The 19432-nt window shown below is 42.5% G+C and overlaps 1 protein-coding gene across 5 annotated transcripts in view; it reads left to right on the top strand.

Annotated features, from left to right (window-relative positions):
* The window catches only part of CILK1 (ciliogenesis associated kinase 1), a 59985-nt gene that overhangs the window by 20886 nt on the left and 19667 nt on the right, over positions 1 to 19432 (top strand). For 4 of the 5 annotated variants that reach the window (XM_047860126.1, XM_047860129.1, XM_047860128.1 and 1 more), the window contains 4 exons: positions 1849 to 2121; positions 5781 to 5835; positions 10693 to 10814; positions 11818 to 11897. In XM_047860126.1, the coding sequence (XP_047716082.1) occupies positions 2021 to 2121; positions 5781 to 5835; positions 10693 to 10814; positions 11818 to 11897 (358 nt within the window). In that variant the 5' untranslated portion in view covers positions 1849 to 2020. The remainder of the gene's footprint in view (positions 1 to 1848; positions 2122 to 5780; positions 5836 to 10692; positions 10815 to 11817; positions 11898 to 19432) is intronic. The other variant, XM_047860130.1, reaches the window with a different exon arrangement.

Genomic DNA, 19432 nt, shown 5'->3' with positions numbered 1-19432 from the left:
AGGAAGTTTTTGCTGGATTTTTCCCTATGGAGTTAATCATCTTTCCTTTTGGAGTTAGTAAGTGTCTTAAGAGATACTTTGAAACTATGCAAATATCCAGTTTCTCCTCCACCTTTCATTCACTAATAGTTGCATCCATCAGTGAATGTTGTCTGTAACAAATCTTACTGTGGTATTTACCTAATAGTGAATTTTTTATTTTCCTCTTTCCATCAACATTTATTCACTGGAATTCTTCTGGAAGGAGAAGCTGCATAGACTGGATTTAGGTGCAGAATGTCACATACTTCTAGTCAGTATTCTCTGATCTTTTGGCTTCTCAGTAGTTTGACAGCGATAGGGGTTTTTTGTTTGTTTGTTTGTTTGTTTTTTAATACCTTTATTTTCAAGGTGCCTGGCTCAGTTGGTAGAGCATGTGACTCTTGATCTCAGGGTCATAAGTTCAAGCCCCATGTTGGGTGTAGAGCTTATATTTTAAAAAAAAAAACTTATTTTTATTTTAGCTTTTATATTTTATTAATGTTTACATAAAAGCATTGCAATCACTTAAGTTATTACTACATATTCTCTATTACCAGGCAGACTGAATGACTCAATTCTATAAATTGAAAAATCAGTGATTTATTAAAGAAAACACAACTGGGGCGCCTGGGTGGCGCAGTCGGTTAAGCGTCCGACTTCAGCCAGGTCACGATCTTGCGGTCCGTGAGTTCGAGCCCCGCGTCAGGCTCTGGGCTGATGGCTCAGAGCCTGGAGCCTGTTTCCGATTCTGTGTCTCCCTCTCTCTCTGCCCCTCCCCTGTTCATGCTCTGTCTCTCTCTGTCCCAAAAATAAATAAAACGTTGAAAAAAAAATTTTAAAGAAAACACAACTGAATGACTTTTTTCTTTAAGTTTATTTATTTTGAGAGAGAGAGAGTGAGCCAGCATGAGCAAAGGAGGGACAGAGAAAGAGGAAGGGAGAGAATCCCAAACAGGCTCCATGCTGTCAGCACAGAGCCCTGTGTAGGGCTCTATCTCACAGACTGAGATCATGACCTGAGCTGAGATCAAGAATCAAATGCTTAACTGACTGAGCCACCCAGGTGCCCCACAACTGAATGACTTTAAAAGGGCATACCCTACATATAGACCTTAAGAAATTAGTTGTTCTTTGTTTAGCTTCTGTACGTCTAGTAGTAAAAATAATACTGTTGATGCCTAGCCACAAATAGTTCGTGGAGCACATGTAAGTTCCGTATCAGGAGAGCTTTAATTTTAGCATTTCTTGGCTTTGTTACATTGGAAATCGTAGCAGAATTACACAGAACACAGTATATTTAGTACTAAATCTGGACTAAATATACAGATTCTTGTAGCTCGGCAATTTTTGTCGACCATAGTTTTCATGCAGTGTTTGCCCACAGTGGCTGGTCAGCAGAAAAGCATTGAATTGGAACTGATTCATTTCTGAGTCAGTGACAAATTCACTTTCCAAGAATGGTATCTCTCATTTTGTAAAAATTGGAAAAGAGCATTATTTAGGCCAGAGGTTGGCAAACTTTTTCTGTAAAGGCCAGATGATAAATACTTTAGGTTTTGTAGGCCATATAGTCTTTGTCACAACCACTCACCTCTGTTCTTGTAGTGTGAATGCAGCTGTCGACAGTATGCAAGTAGGTGGCCATAACTGTGTTCCTATAAAACTTTATTTACAACAGGTAAATACAACTTGTACTAAATACAAACAAATTTACAACTATAACCCCCCAGGTGGTTATAGTTTGCTGACTCCTGATTTAGATGATAAAAATACCCAAACTTAAAATGTACCTTGGCAATTACCCTTGTCTCTCATTTTTCTCTCCAGGCAGAAGACTGATCTTTGAAAATATGTATTTGGGAGATAGTCACGTTCTGTTGAATACCTTGTGCTGGTGCTGCCATCGAAAAATCTGGTTACACTCCGGGGAGGCCTGCTACCTCTGCAGGACTGCACCGCCTCGGCCCTGAGATGAGTGTCCGGCCTGAGCGGGCACACCATGAATAGATACACAACGATCAAGCAACTTGGGGATGGAACCTATGGTTCCGTCCTACTGGGACGAAGCATTGAGTCTGGGGAGCTGATTGCTATTAAAAAGTAAGTTTTATTCTTCACTCGCATCAATTCATCCTCAACTATACATTGTCAACATCGTTTTAACTCCACCTTCTGCATTTCTCATCATTGCAAATTTTCTAAAGGTGCGTGGATGGGAGGCATGGAGGAAACTCTTAGACATTGATTTCTGTGGGCTTGATGACTGTTAGCCCTGGAATGCTCATGTCAGAGGTCTTAAACACATTCCTACTTTAGATTTGCATATGATGCGAGTACTTTTCCAGAGTGTCTTATATTGTGACATAGTAATGAGGAGGGTAAGAAATATTTTATTGGAAAGGAAACTGAAACCCTGAGAAGGACTTAATTTGGATCATTTACACAGGTAGCAGTCTGGGGACTACTGTCTTCACCTCCCCACCCCACTTGCCTTTTGCAATCTGAGTCCAGTCTCACTGTCTTAGTTATCTGTTGCTGCATAACAATTTACCCCAAGGATTCATGGTTTAAAACTATACACATTTATTATCTCAGTTTCTGTGAGTCAGGAGTCTTGGCATGGTTTAGGTGAGTTCTTTAGAGTCTCTCATGAAGCTGCAATCAAGGTGTTGGCCAGTGCTGAGGTCTTATCTGAAGGCTGGGCTGGGAATGGATCCACTTCTAGGCTTACTCACTCACGTGATTACGGGCAGCATTCAATACCTACTGGGTGGTTGCACCGAGGGCCTCAGTTCCCTGCTGGCTATTGGCTAGAGGCTGTTCTCTGTCCTTTACCATGTGGGCCTCCCCAGAGAGCAGCTTCCACCATGATACCTTGCTTCAAGACATGGGGGCCACAAAGGCAATGAGAGAGGCTTCTACCAAGATGGAAGTTACATCTTTTTGCTTTTGTAAACTAATCACAGAAGTGACATCCTCTCACAGATTGCTGATTCCATTGGTTAGAAGCAAGTCAGTAAAGGAGAGGTGTTATGCAAGGCTCTGAATACCAGGAGGTGGGAGGCTTCGGGGACCATTTTAAGGCCTTCCTGCTACACCCATCTCTATATCCAGTCACTTTCTCAACATCTCCATTTTGGATACCTGCAGACACATCAGACTCGTTATATCCCAAACTGAGCTTATATCCGACGTTTTCCCTCTCTCGCCCCAAACCTGTTTCTCCGTCAGTGTTTCCTATCTTGATAAATGACACTGCCATCCCCTCAAAACCTGCATGTCCTCCTGACTTCCCTCCATAGGCCCAGCATTGGCCGTCTAGACCCATAGATTCCAACTACCATATATTTATCTGATCCACCTACTTCTCTGTATTCTCCCTGCTAACCTCCCATTCAACCCATTATCATTTACCACCTCTGCCACTAGAGGAATTTCCCCTGTAGGGATCCTGGCTTCCATTCTACCCCCTCTCTATTCCAGTCTGAAAGAATTACTTTAAACACATGAATCTAATTGTCTAAAACCATTTGTGCCAAACGCTGTGTCCCCTCTGCCCTGTCAAGTTGCCTTGTCCTACCTGAATTCAGCATGCTATGTGTACAGTTCTGTGCCTACTACCAGCACCCCCTCCCCAAGTGCACTTGAGAGACTCTCAACCAGGGCACCTTCCACACAGGTCTTTAGAAGGTCCCCAGCAGGACTGAGCCCCAGTTGCCCACCTTGGTATCAGCTCAGTAACGCACCCGTTAGTGGGTTTCCCACCCCTCTGTTCCCAGTTTCTCTGTTCCTTGCCCTGGCTTTCTGGAATCTCGTCCCAAATAAACTACCTGCACCCAAGTCCTTGCCTCAGGCTCTGCTTTCAGAGGAACCCAAACTACAGCAGTTTGCAGTATCTTCCTATCAATTTTAGGATCAAGCTCCCGGTTTTTAATGGGACCTAAAACTTGCCGTATCACTTGGCCACTGCCTGATTTCTTCAGCCTTCTCTCCTGTCACTACCCCACTGTCGATTTTGTTCTAGCCACTGTGGCCTTTCAGCTTCTTGAACTCACCAAATATCTTTCTGCCCCAGTCTTCACATGATATTCCCTACCTCCCACCTTCATAGGCCAATTGATCCTTCAGGTCTTAATTGAAACATCACCTCATTCCACAAGTGCTTCCTGATACCCCAGGCTAAATTAGGCCACTTTGGGGTTCACTCTCACCATGCCCTGTGCCTTTCCTTCCTAGCACTCAGCACAGAAAGTGATTAAATGCCTGCCTTCCCACTGCAATGTCAGTTCCATGAGGGATGCCCCTCTCATTGTATCTCCAGTGCAGACAAAGCCCCTGCCACGTGGTTGGGGGCTAAATAATATTTGGGGCATGAACAAAGGAACTGACTGGTTACTCTGCTAGCAGACGGTATGACGCTGGGGACAGAGTATGAGAGTGAGGTGGAGAGATGGAAGTTGGTCTCTTATTGGCCAACAGTGAGACCTTGGGAAAAATGACATGACTTTTCTGTTTCTTCGTTTCCTCACTTGCCCCATCTATTTCCTGGGGCTGCTGGAAGAGCCGAAGGAGACCATGTGATTGTAGTGCAATGAAAGATATAACCTTGAAACTTGGATTTCTGGTTGGCCCATAGAGTTCTCTCTCTCTCCCCTCAGGCTGTAGGCCGAGGTTGGCAAACTTTTTCTGTACACGGCTATGCAGTAAATATTTCAGGCTTTGTAGGCCATATGGTCTCTATCACAACTCAGTTCTGCTATCGTGTAAAAGCAGCCATAGGCTATGTATAAATGAATGAGTGTGGTTGTATTCCAATAAAACTCTTTATGGAAGCTGAAATTTGAATTTCATAAAATTATTACCTATCATGAGATCTTCTTTTTCTTTTAATTTTTTCCCCCTCCCATTTAAAAATATGATAAATTGAGGCACCTGGGTGGCTCAGTTGGTTGGGCAACTGACTTCGGCTCAGGTCACGATATCACGGTTCGTGGGTTCGAGCCCCACAGAGGGCTCTTTGCTGACAGCTCAGAGCCTGGAGCCTGCTTCCGATTCTGTGTCTCCCTCTCTCTGCACCTCCCCTGCTCATGCTCTGTCTCTCTCTGGCTCTCAAAAAATAAATAAATTTTAATAAAAAAAATTTTTTTAATAAAAATACGATAAATCATTCTTAGCTCACAGGCTGCATGAAAACAGATGGTGGGGTGCAGTTGGCTCATGGGCCATCATTTGCCAACCCCTATACCAGAGGGTCTAGAACTGTGTTGTCCAACAGGGTGGCAAGTAACCAAATGGCATTTAAATTTAAATTTTATTAAAAATGAAGTTCCTATAGTGTGCTAGCCATATTCCACTACACAGTACCCATATGTGTCTAGTCCAGTGGCTACCATACTGGATAGTACAGAGCATTCCCATCAGTACAGAAAGTTCTATTGGAGAGCTCTAGTATAGATCAAATAAGCCTGAGGGATTTGCCTCCAGGGCAAGGTTAGCCAATTAGTGATAGAACAAGACAGCAGGCAAAGCCTCCTTGGACTGCACTGTACCATCCCTTTGGGGGCAGCTTTGTGATGTGGCATCAATCGCACTGCCAGATTGTCAAATAGAATGCTGTTTTGGATAATGTAATATTTGGTAGAAATTGAAACCAACTCTAAGCACTATTCACTGGATTTAGAATGGAAACATTTTTGAACAAGAAGGTTTAGCCTGTTACTGGGAATAAGCATGCTATTTGTTTCTTTGTTCTCTTTTAGAATGAAAAGAAAGTTTTATTCCTGGGAGGAATGCATGAACCTTCGGGAGGTTAAGGTATTTATTAATACACCAGGGGATAATTTATGTATGGTTGATTAAAATAGCTTTATACATGCTTAGATTTGTGATTGATTGGAGTTAGTCATGCTGTTTGAATTGTTTCATTGATGCCAACAAAAGGGGGCAAATGACAACATTATACAGCTAATAGCTCAAGGGAGAAGGTTGCCATGCCATTATATTGGTGAATATACTTTTTTAAACTTTGGTATTAGATAAACCACGGATTTATTTTGATCTCACTAGTTTCCCACTAATGTCCTTTTTCTTTCAAATTGTGATGAAACACACATATGTAAAATGTACCCTATTACCAGTTTGTAAGTGTACATTTGCTGGTATCACATACGTTCATACTGCTATGCAGCCTTCACCTCCAGGCACCTCTAAAACTCCCTTCATCTTGTAAACCTGAAACTCTACCTACAAAACAGTAACTCCTCGTGACCAATCCCCCAACCCTTGGCAACTGCCATTCTACTCTCTGTCTCTATGACTTTGACCACTCTGGGTACCTCATGTAAGTGGAATCATTACAACATTTGTCTTTTTGTGACTGGCTTATTTCACTTAGCATAAAGTCTTCAAGATTCTTCAAGGTTCGTGTCTTAGTGTGTGTCAGAATTTCCTTCCTTTTTAAGGCAGAATCATATTCCACTGTAGGTACAGACCACATTTTGTTTATCCATTCATCCGTTGGTGGACACTTGGGTTGCTCCCCACCTTCTGGCTATTGTGAATCATCCTATTTCTTTTATTTTTTTTAAGTTTGTCTGTTTTGAGAAAGAGAGAGAGAGAGAGAGAGAGAGAGAGAGAGAGAGACAGAGAGAGAGAATCTCAAGCAGACTCCAAACTCAGCACAGATCCTGACATCGGACTCAATCCCACGACCATGAGATCATGACATGAGCCGAAATCAAGAGCCTGCTGCCTAACCGACTGAGCCACCCAAGCGCCCCTGGACCTTCCCATTTCTTTAAGCTCTTCCTTTCCACTGGCTCCTTCTCTTCAGCCTATAAATAAATATACGTGCCTGCCATTCTCCCTAATCAGCCTCAGCCTTCTCTCTCCGGGAGCTTCCACCCCTTCCCTTTCCTTGTTTAGTCTTCCAGACTTCTCCCTTTGCCATCATTTCCCCACCTGCCATGGACTTTCCATGTAATTGAATCAGGCATCTGCCCCTGTACCTCTACTGAAGCTGCTGTCCTAAAAGTCACCTGTTGCCAAATCCAGTTCATTTTTTCAGACATTTTTATGCCTGTGGTATTGGATGCTGTCCTCTCCCAGGACTGTGTAACTCTCCTTTTGTCCAGCTGTCCCACCTCTTTCTTGCCTCAGCAAGTGCTCCGTGGTTCACCCTTTAAATAGTGATGATTTCTTACATTCCATCCTTAGCAATTTTCTTCTTTGCTCTGAACCTCCTCCTGAGTAATTTCATATCTTTGCCTTGCTTCAGTGGTCTCACCAAATCTCTTATCCTGTGTATGCATTAGACCAGGGGTTGATGAGTGGCCACGTCCTGTTCTTGTAAATACAATTTTATTGGAACACAGCCATGCCCACTTGTTTCTGTAGTGCCTATGGCTGATTTCATGCTTTGGTGGCAAGGTTGAGTAGTTGCAGCAGGGACTACATAGCCTCGAAAGCCTAAAATATTTATTCTCAGTCCCTTTAAGAAAAGCTTGTTGACACCTGTTTCAGGCCCATATATCCAGCTGCTTAGTGGACATCAGTGCCTAAATTTTCTAGAATGTCTGCTTCCCCAGTCGTCCTGTTTTTCCCCTCTTCTGTTAATTATCATTTACTCCTTCACCCACAAACTGCAGCTCATTGCAGGTGCCTGTGTGACCTCACTCCCTCCATATCTCACCCCTCCTGTGTGCTGCTCCCAGAAAGATCTCCATTACATTCAGCTGTTCACACACTACGTACCGTTTACTGAGAAGCTATTATGAGCCAGGAAGCACCATAGGTGCTTTACATGCACTGTCTTATTTTATCGTCACAACTACCCCATGAGGAAAATTTTAGTATCTTGAGTTTGCTGCTGAGAATAGCTCAGGCCCAGAGACTCAGTAACTTGGCTTGAGGTAAATACAACTCTAAGCCACAGAGCTTTGTTTCAAACCCACATTTGTTAGCTTCAGTGGGTGTATACCTGGCATCCAAACAGTGCCTTCCCTGCCCACTTCCCCAGTTGAAGTCTTCTGGGCGAGCCTCCTTCAGAACCTAACTGGGGTAGTTCTCATCCCTCAGGCATAGCCGACTTCCCCTCCACTCCCACGCCCATACCTAAGAAGGGCTTCTTTCAGGACCCACTCTTTCCCTTCCACTGACTTCTTTATCTGGATGCTACTCTTCCTTCAAGTCACATTTCAGATGACATACTCACTGACCACTCAGGGTTTGCTGATTACTCCTTCTTGAAATGTCTCTGATGTTCCTTGTCTCTCTCATTCTCTTGACCCTAAGAAGATCTCCCTTATTCTGTTTTATGGATTTTGTATTTGTGTCCTCTCTTCCCTATTAGGCTGTTTGCCTCATCTAGGCAAGGAATGTGTCTTCTGCCCCAGGGTACCTTTGGGGAGCAATACATTGCAGTTTTGTTAATAGTTAAGAACCGTCACCCAAATGGGGATAAATAATCTCTATTAGGACTGCTGACCTGGGTTTAATTTGCTATTTCTGCTTCTCTGCTCTAATTGTCCTGCTTTTTCCTCTCCTTATAAACTCTTCCTGGGCCAAAATAAGATGCCTTCTATCTGTAAAATGAGTCACATGAAATTCCCCCCACACAATTAATCCCTTTTATATTAAACTAATGTAGACTTTAACTTGCCCGTGATCCTTGCTCAGAAAAAAACTGCAAGGGGCACGGGGGTGGCTCAGTCGGTTAAGTGTCTGACTCTTGGTTTCGGCTCAGGTCATAATCTCACAGTTCGTGGGCTTGAACCCTGCATTGGGCTCTATGCTGACAGCATGGAGCCTGCTCAGGATTCTCTCATTCTCCCTCTCTCTCTGCCCCTCCTCCACTCGACCTCTCAAGCTCTCTTTCTCTCTCAAAATAAACATTAAAAGAAGAAGAAGAAGAAACAAACAAACAAACAAACAAACAAGAACTGCTAGCCCTTCTTAGACTTCTTAGCCAGCAATTTGTGCTCAAAACATACATCAGGCCAAGCCTGGAAGGTACCCTACTCCTTGCCTAGAATCCCCTTCTCGAAAAGCTTAAAAACCTACTTCATTTTCCCCTGAATTAATTTGCCCCATTCATTCTGCTTATCCACTGGGCATCTCAGCCATTGCAGTGATGCGTTTTAAGCAAATAGGTAGAAAAGAAGGCCACAGGGTGAATACTTACAAGCCAAGCAATGTTTGTGCTTGTTACTTTTGGAGAACCTGGAAGCCAACTTAACTGAAACAGGTAATCAGCCACGTTGGGTGATTCTAGAAGGATCTGTCCTTTGGTTGAGGATTTCCTGCCAGAGGGGCTCCTTGGTGGGAGCTTGTCTTTCAGGGAAGAACCTCCTGAAGAGTTTTATTTTGTTCTCATTCACTGGCCACATTTCCTCTCCCTTCCCAGCTGCTTGAAGTTACTCTATCATATTATAGCACTCCCAAGCTCTGATTCTTTGGGTGCGTTATTACTGTCTTTCTAGATTTGGATATTCGCAGGGGCACCTGGGTGACTCAGTCGGTTGAGCGTCCAACTTTGGCTCTGGTCATGATCTCGTGATTTGTGAGTTTGAGCCCCCCATCGGGCTCTGTGCTGACAGCTCAGAGCCTGGAGCCTGAATCAGATTCTGTGTCTCCCTCTCTCTCTGCTGGACCCCTATTCATGCTATGACAAACATAAGGAGGGCTTTACAGTGTATTCTTATTGGAGTCACTTCTGTGAGGAAAAGCCTTTTGGAATTGAACAGCTCATCCCACTGTCCAGCAGCCCTTTGAGGCTCCCTTGGAGACTGTCAATCAGGTTCTGACCATCTGGTGAGCAAACCAGCAGTTTCTCTAGCTGTCATACATGAACAGGATTGCTGCTCACAAATACAAAAGTGTACTCTTTCCCCATCAACAAAATTAATAATGCAAACAGAAAATAGTTTACGCGTGGCTGTACTCACATGGATGTGCCAGGAACAGGAAAACTGCATGTGCGCCAAGATGAAGAATCAGGTCACGCCCCGTTTTCTGAGCCACCCTCTTGCTTCTCATCCCCTGCCTGACGTTTTCGCCTTTGCTGTTCTTAGAAGCAGAGCTATTTCTCCCATCTCACTTCAGGGTCTTTGCAGTGAGATTTCTCCTCCTCCTTTCTCCTTTAAAACTCACATCGTAAGGAGTGCTGTGTGCCTCATGGACACACATGAGTCAGAGGGAAATTAAGAGCCTTGGGCTATGAGCCTCTTGTCTATTTGAACAATTTCCTGTCCAAAGGGTCTGCAGACTGTTGGCTGGTCATCTCAGCCCAGAGCAGCTGCCTTCTCTAATACGAACAACCAAAGCTTCAGCTTCCAGTTGGTTCCCTTCTGGCCATTTTCATGGCATGAATTCCATCATCTGGAGGGACTGCACCTAAAATAGTTCTGGCCCCTTGCCTGGTGCAGGATGCAGCCAGAAATACCAGTAATAATCAAGTGCTTACTTTCTAGTCAGCTAATCAAAACAGTTTTCGACATAAAGTTGTTATTGACTTCAGAGAAATACCATTTGTTAAATTGTCAATAAAATAGGAATTGCGGCATTTCTGAGGTTCTGGAATTAGATGTTTCTTCCTAAGTATATGTGGGATTACTTTTCTTTCTCAACAGCAGATTTCCTCCAATTTTTTGTGTTTTCCCCCTTGCCTTTCAGTCTTTAAAGAAGCTCAACCACGCCAATGTTGTAAAATTAAAAGAAGTTATCAGGGAAAATGATCATCTTTATTTTATCTTCGAGTACATGAAGGAAAATCTTTACCAGCTCATTAAAGAAAGGTACAGTCTGGTCATCATGACTTTAGAAATAAATATTGCAAAGTGGATGGGTTTTCTTTTTGTTTTTGTTTGTTGCAGTCGTGCTACTTAGGCTTCACTGTTTAAAGCTGCCCGTTAGATGAGGGGCCCAACCCACATTCCTGCTTTGGAGGCCTCATGATAGCATCACAGAAGCTACTTTCAATGCAGCCGTTTTCATGTTTCGGTGGGTTATTCACGCAGAGAAGCTCAGATTGAACAGGTCCTCTGCAGCCCTCGTTCCCACAAGGAAACATGGGCAGAACAATTACAGGTCAGCGTGTGACAGCTTTGTTTATTTTGAGACCTCCATTGAAAACTTGTAGGTTGACTGCACTTCCTTGCTTGCTATAGTGCTCAGGGGCTTGTGTGTTGGGAAGAGGACACTAATAAAAAACTCACCTGCTATGGTCATTTTTAACTCTGAAAGTGAACCATGTAGAACCCTGGGGGTATATTTTTCTAGTGGCAAGTGAGTGCCGTTCACAGCTTCTCTGCGTGGATTCGGTGAACAAATGCCATCCTCATTGTCACTAGCAACACTGAAGCTGTAAGGTTTGCCCAACCAAGGGAATATGGCAGGATCCACTATGTTTCATAAGGACTTTATCTGGAAGACCTCAGATTGTCCCCATTAAAATTTTTGAAGTTTTGTTTTATATTATGAAGAGAGAAGATTTTTATATGATAGATTGGAGGGATTTGGGGGGGGGGTGGTTACTATGATTTTTAATCTTCTTTGTAACATAACTGAATATACTAATTACCAATATACCAATACACCAGTGTTTACAAGGTAGCCATCTTGTGTGGACAAATGGTTGTTTCTCTTTCGTCTTTATTATCAGAGGATCTGGTCAGATTAGTGTCTGAACAAATGTTTTCTTAAAATCTTACTATATAACCAAAAGAACATGAACACAGGGTATTCAGATTCATATGTAAATCTAGACTTACGACTTTTTTCCTCCTCTGCCCCATACAGAAATAAGTTGTTTCCTGAATCTGCTATAAGGAATATCATGTATCAGATATTACAAGGACTTGCATTTATTCACAAACACGGTAGGTGATTTGGAGTACTGTGTTTTTTAATAGCAGTGAAATGTTGTCATCAGGTAGAAAATACAGGAAGCATCAGGGCCTTTTGTAATGGACTCCCAGAAAAGGCTGAAAGAGTTGAGAGGCTGACAGTGGGTTTTGGAATACATTATCTTTCATAACTTGATTTCTGAATTTCTCTCATTATTTATCATGTCTGTGTGTTCTTATTCTTTAGGCTTTAACATTAAGCTTGTCATAGATCTAAAATTTATTCCTGCTCATTATCTGGTGTATTAATGAGAAACCTAAGATTAGAATTCAGAGAAATTTCACGTGTTATGTTTAATCTGCTGCTTTGCTGTGGCTTCTCATTTTCCTAATATATTTCAGTTTGTTCAAAAGCATTAAAAAATGGTCTAACAAAATTTATTCAACACAGGAAAATAAAATCAATTAAAAATGAGCAAAGAAAGACAAAGACAAAACAAGGTATAGATATAGCTGGGGGGAGCGGGGGAGTTAATCAGCAAAATGCATGTCAACAAGTTCTGATTAGTAAAAGAAGCAGGCTACAGATTTAATTCTGAGCATTCTGAGCAAAATGGGAAACATGACCAACTGCATCCAACATAGTTACCCACTCCCCCCGCCCCAATCCAGTAAAAACAGTCCAGTTGCCCAAGAGAAGCGGAACTGTTCTTAGAACTAAGACCAGAGAGGTTTCTCTCCTGGATCATTATAGACGTGACAGTATGTAATGTGACTTCATGGCAAAAATGAAGTGACAAGTTACATAGAGCAGTTTCATGTTGTATCCCTCTTTCTAGGCCAGTTACATCACCTGATCAGAGAAAACAGTTCTAATGGGGATGGTCTGGATAGTTCAAGGAGAGATTTAGAATATCTAGAGGAATGGATGGCCACATACCCTTCAGGAAATTCTCCAATAAATACTATTGTTCTTGGTTGAGCTTTTGAAAGGTATTGAGTAGCAATGACTTTGAGGCTATATTTTCTAGCAAATACCTGGGGTGTTACTACATCTCTGCCACTAACTGGACGCAGACCCACCTTCTTATAAACACAGAGCCATGGGATGGACGTGTCTATTGTTGTAGCCAAGACTTCTGTAGGGGGTCATCTGAAGTCACTTTAACTTTATAGACAGATGTGCCAAGCGTTTGATCTTGCGTAGGCAGAAAGCCATTCACCCCCAGCCTAAGGATATTGTTGCCATTGCAAATATTGCGCCAGCAGATGAGTTTCATTACCCAATAAGGAACCTGGGTGGAAGCCCTTTGATAATACAGTCGGTACAGATTTGACACAAATTGGCAGTGAGTAGAAAAGACATTGTGTCACAGCTGGTGGCATAGGTCACCTGGGATCCTTCCCAGCCTCCCTCTTTCCCTCTAAGTAGTCCTTTGGTTAGAGACTAAATGAAACCCACAGAGAGGCTATCTGTGCAAATCCATGTCAGCCTTGGCACATACTGAATAATCGAGTAATATGCAAGACTGAGTCCACTTGTGAACCAATTCCAGCAAAAAGTTTTTAGTAAAAGGTCAGCCTCCACAGGCTCACCAAAAGACTGAGACCTAATCATAGGACCCCAGAGCTTCTTCATTCTCCTCAAACCTCACCAACACATTAATAAAGGCCCATTTAGAGCACTTCCATCTACCCAGCACAACATGTCTGGCTCTGAAGAAAAAAACAGAAGGCATACTAAAAGGCAAAAAATTAAGGTTGAAGAGACAGGCAAGCATCAGAACCAGTCTCAGTATGACAGTGTTGTTGAAACTGTCAGACCAGGAATTTAAAACATCTATGATTAAAATACTCAGGGCTCTAATGGGTAGAGTAGACAGCATGCAAGAACACACAGACAATTTGAGCAGAGAGATGGAAATTCTTAGAAAGGATTAAAAAAATGCTAGAGATCTAACACATTGTAATAGAAATGAAGAATGTCATTGATGGGCTTATTGGTAGACTGGATACAGATGAGGAAAAGAATCTCTGAGCTTGAGGCTATCTCAGTAAACACCTCCAAAACTGAAAAACAAGGAGAAAAAATATGGGGGAAAAAACCCAGAACAGAATACTCAAGACCTGTGGGGCAACTACATAGGTGAAACATACATGTAATGGGAATACCAGAAGGAGAAGAGAGAAAAGAACGGAACAAATATTTGAAACAATAATGACTGAGAATTTCCCACACAATGTTATAGGTTAATTATAATTGATAATACTTGGATGGACCCAAGGACATCATGTGCAAATGAAACAAGTCAGAGAAAGACAAATACAGCATGATAATCACTTATGTGTGAAATCTAAAAAAGCCAAATTTGCAGAGACAGAGAATAGAATGGTAGTTAACAGGGGCTGGGGGGTAGGGAGAGTAGGGAGATGTTGGTCAAAAAGCACAAACTTTCAGTTAGAAGATGAATAAGGATATAATGTATGGTGTTGCGATTATAACTAATAATACTGTGGTATATACTTGAAAGTTGCTAAGAGAGTAAACCTTAAATATTCTTACTACAATAGAGAAATAATTATGTGTGTGTGTGGCGGGGGGGGGAAGGTCAGCCTGATCTGCTGGCATTGATAGAACCTTCAGTTACCAGGATTCATGAAGGATGGCATGAATTTGCAAAACATGAAAAACTTCTGGTATGGTATCTGAGGGACAAATAGGGGGAGAAGGGGAACTTACTAGGTTTAAGAGCCTGGGAAAAGGATATGATGAGAGATCAAAGTTCTTACTTTGGTTCTTACTATAAATTAGATTCTCGGGGCGCCTGGGTGGCGCAGTCGGTTAAGCGTCCGACTTCAGCCAGGTCACGATCTCGCGGTCCGTGAGTTCGAGCCCCGCGTCGGGCTCTGGGCTGATGGCTTGGAGCCTGGAGCCTGTTTCCGATTCTGTGTCTCCCTCTCTCTCTGCCCCTCCCCCGTTCATGCTGTATCTCTCTCTGTCCCAAAAATAAATAAACGTTGAAAAAAAAAATTAAAAAAAAAAAGATTCTCAAAAGAGAAAGGTCAACCAGAATGTTTTCACACAGGGACAGTCATAGCATCTGAGTTACTGGGCTGTTTGCTCAGTACTGGAAACTGAGAAGTGGACCTAAAAGAAAGTTAATATTCATTGGCTTTCCCTTCTTTTCCTTTTGGTTGCTTTTCATGAGATTCAGGTATTTGTTGCCAGAAAGAACTTGTAGCCTTCTACCTGGGTCTCTATCTAATCCCATCAAATGAACACACACACACACACTCACACATGCACACATCCACACCCACAAATGCCCATGAATGTGTGCACATGCAATACATATTTGTATCCTGTAATTTAGCATCCAGATACTATTGTGACACAACAGCTCTTTGAAGCTCTGCACTCTCAGTTTCTCTCACACTCCTTGGACACTTGGATTGCGTATGAAGACAGTGCAAGGGAAGGCTCAGTTCATGCAGCAAGTCAGAATACCTTTGCTCTTAGCATCACTGCTGCTACCAAATATTCTTGTGGACACTTCTCCCCAGCTGTTGAGTGCCCAGTTCTAGTTTGAGCTTAATAACATTTCATCTGTCACCTTTCTTATTTCCTTGCCAACTTCTTAGTTAGAAAGGACAGATGGTAGCTATTCCTTCCAAAGAAGAAGAAACTGAGGTTCAGAGAGGTTTGAAGCCCTGTCAAAGACTCCACTGCAACAAAGCAGGGAGGAGATTAGCTCAGATATCTGTGCCTATTTGCCATGCTTCACTAGAAAAACCCATCTTCTCTCAAGGAAAACAAAGGAATAAGAGGTGAAAAAAATAGCAATAATAATTGTAGGTGGGATGGATATTAATTTTACAGGTCTGATTTCATTTTTATTGATACATGATTTTCAGAAACTGTATAATGGTTTTTATGTGGTATTGACTTGACTCTGGTTAAGTGCACATGTAACTCCGTAGTATCTATCCCTTTCCTCCAGTAATGGGAAAAAAAAATCATCTAAATCAGCTGTAAGATTTGTCTTGTTAGCTTGTTCTCACTGTGAGAAGGTGCATTCTGCCCCTAGAGAGTAGACTCCTTTGAGAGGGGAGAAGAGCGCTGCAGGTAGTTGCTATGGCCATAGTTCATGTCACTGAATACTTCCCCCCCCCCCACCCCAGGGAATGAAAACATGACTCCACTTGGTACTGATTGAGCAATGCCAAAGCATATGTACTTTGTCAGAATTAAATAATTAATGCAAGCCTTGCTTCATCCTTGACCTGCCCTTACAAATATCCAGCTCACACTTACCTGTGCAAGCAATCAAGAATGCCTTAGCTGGCTTGGATGACAGTGTTTTGCCCTAAGAAGTGGTTCTCTGCTTCTGTGTTTCACTGCTGCCTTGCATTGCATGACCTTGAGTCAGCCCTTGGCCTTTCTGTGTGTTGCTGTCCTAATGGCCTTCTTGAGGAAAACATTGTAGGTGTAAATCAGTAATATCTGTGAAGCTACAGCTTCCATAGCAGGAAGGCGCACTGCATAAATTCAGATTGCTTAGGTATTCACTGGTTATTTCCATATATTCATATCAGGTTCATCATTAACAGAATGTGGCGGAGGAGACAAAGCCTTCATTGTGGCTGGATGTTTTCCCTTGCCCAAGGGTTGTTAATGAAAAGTAAGCACAACACAGTTTCTGCCAGGATGAAAGGGAAAAATCCCTCTTTTATTTGACTGGCATGGGGTACCCTGAAATTAAATCGAAGGTCTGTTCCTGTCTTCTGGAAGCCAAGCAGTTTTGAACAGGAAGATTCTTATCTTGATAGCACTTGGCCTTTGCATGATGTCTGAATGACCCAGCTGTAAGCATTTCCATTGTGAATCAGAAGCCCAGAGGAAGAAGTGGGCTTATTGTTGCAAGCTCCAGTGCACACATCAGCAGAACACGTACCTGGCTAAGAACTGGATCAGAGCTTAGCACTAGCTCCTCACAGGTGAAGTGCATGACTAGCTTCATAAGCCTTCATTCTTCTGTGCAAAAAATGCAGCTGTGTCTGCCCACCCCCCTGTTGGGGGGTAAAATGAAAGGATTCATACTACTAATAATGACAAGGTCTTGCAAGGTGCCAGCATGCCAAGCACAGCTCTATGAGCTTTGCAAAATTAACGAATTTGGTCCTGCAAAACAAGCCCTTAAGGTAGAAGCTATTTTTTCCCATTTTACAGATTAGGAAAATGAGGCACAGAGAGCCTAAATGATCTGCCAGACAGTGAACAGAATTGGGATTTGAAACTGGGCAACCTGATTGGTCTCCACACTTAACCACTATGCTGTATTGCCTCTCATATGGAAATTATAATGTTTTGTCAAAATAGAGATGAATAATAAATGTACATGACACGAGGGTCTTATAATTTTAGTTACCAAGGAATAGAACTCATCGGTATAAGGCTAATAATAGCTAATTTAGTAATGGAAAGAACAGGAGGCTAGGTCTTCTACAGATATATTCACAAATGCTTTCTAGTTATAAAAGGCTTATACTCAAATACAGTCTAACAAACAGCATATGTCAGCTGACAAATACAATTTCGTTAGTCATTTTTAAAAGTCTGTTTGCAGTTAATTTTTTTCCTAGCCGTTGTTCCTCTGATTGTTTCAGGCCTGAAGTATGATCTACAGAACGTGAAGCTGCTTAGACAGATACATGGGGGACCAGAATCTTCATGCTCCTCATTTTATTAGTGCATCTGTTCTAGTAGGATTAAAGAGCAGTTAGCAGTGAGGGACCGGATAAAGCTTGACTGATGGGAGGAGGTAGTTAGTGCTCACAGGAGCATGACCTATATAGTGGAAGCAAGGTACAAGGTCCAGAGTGCAAGAGGTTAGGTGTATCCCGGTACAAGTTGATGTAATGGGATGAACTGAGCAAGGATAAGGTGCAACTTTGTTGAGGTGGGTGTTACACGTGGGTGCAGAGGGAGCTTGCCATGGGGCTTGGAGGCTGGAGGACAAATGACTCACTATAAGGGAAATGCCACATAAGTTTGGAAATAATAATTTCACCCAAATAGAGGAGAAACAGGGAGTCTAAGAAGAGAAACCACGTGCATCTGGACTTGAAAGGACTAGAACCACAAACCAAGATTTAACTGTGTGGATTGAGAGGGGCAGAGTAGAGCAGAGTAGTACATTAGCTCTAGTACATTCTTATAAGATTGTGAATAATTAACCACCGCCCCACCTTCACCAGCTCCGGTGACTCACTTTTCCCATCTGTTCAGTAAGAAAATGATGTTTGTTATTTCTTTTTTTCACTGGTGTGTTTTTAAGGCTCTGAGTGTTTAGGAAGAGAGGACCCACAGTTCATATATTTTCAGGGTGACATAAGTCTTCCTGCGTGCACTGACGAAAGGTCACTCTCTGATAACTGCTTGTGCCTTTGCACATTCTTAACCCGGTTCCAAGATGGGAGCATACAATCAGGCCTTCTGGGAGCTGGAGCGTGCTCTGAAGAACAGAGGGTCCGAACACGATGACTCAGTTACGCTGAGTCTTAGAAACTGCCCACTCTAGTGTGCGTTAACAATCTTTATTTTAATTTGCCTGATAATAAGCCATCCAAACTTATCCACATCAAAAATTGTTTTTGGGGCGTCTGGGTGACTCAGTTAAGCGTCTGACTTCGGCTCAGGTCATGACCTCACAGTTCGTGGGTTTGAGCCCCGCATCAGGCTCTGTGCCACCAGCTCAGAGCCTGGAGCCTTCTTCAGATTCTGTGTCTCTCTTTCTTTCTGCCCCTCCCCTGCTTGCACTCTCTCTCTCTCAAAAATAAATAAACATTTAAAAAAATTGTTTTCTTCCATTTTAAAGGCCATCCTTGACAAATACTGCATTACCCTTTGAATATACTGATAGCCTCAAGTTTGGTTCTTACTATAAATTAGGTTTAATTTACTATTACTTTGGTTAGGACACTTAAGGAATTGGTGTGAAGAAGGCCATAAGGCATACATTGGTATAATGGCGGGATAAAGAATGAAGCAATGGAATATATACATGTATTTTTTTTCTTCCCATACAAACAAGGCACATATGCATATGCATACACATATGCAAATGGCCAACTCCCTGTGCCTATCTCTGGTCTAACCCAGGTAGGACTCCTTTGATCTTCTCTATGCCTTGGATAATGGAAAACAGAAGCAGTCGTTTGGTACAAAAGAGGTACTTCCTCTTCTCATTTGTGGCCCTCTTGAATATATATGATCCCTTCTGCACTTTCAGCCTCTTCTGTGTGCTCTGTACTTATATTTATTTTGTGCATCTTAGCCATTTGCCTGCAGATGCATCATTATGCCATAATACCATCCATTTGGAGTGTGACCTGATACCAAGCTCTGGTGTCTTCACCAGGTGAACAGAGAGGAGTGTCTTTTGATTAAAAAACACTGTTGCTTTCCATAGTGCATGACATCTAGTGCATGTTCAAGTATGACTACATCACAGTTACCCTCCCCTTCCTCTAGAGCAGAGAGGGTTTTGGGGAAATAGCCTTGACTC

This window comes from Prionailurus viverrinus, chromosome B2 (assembly GCF_022837055.1).
Source record: "Prionailurus viverrinus isolate Anna chromosome B2, UM_Priviv_1.0, whole genome shotgun sequence".
Classification (NCBI taxonomy): Eukaryota; Metazoa; Chordata; class Mammalia; order Carnivora; family Felidae; genus Prionailurus; species Prionailurus viverrinus.
Note: the sequence above shows the minus strand (reverse complement) of the source record. Positions and strands in the feature narration are given on the sequence as shown.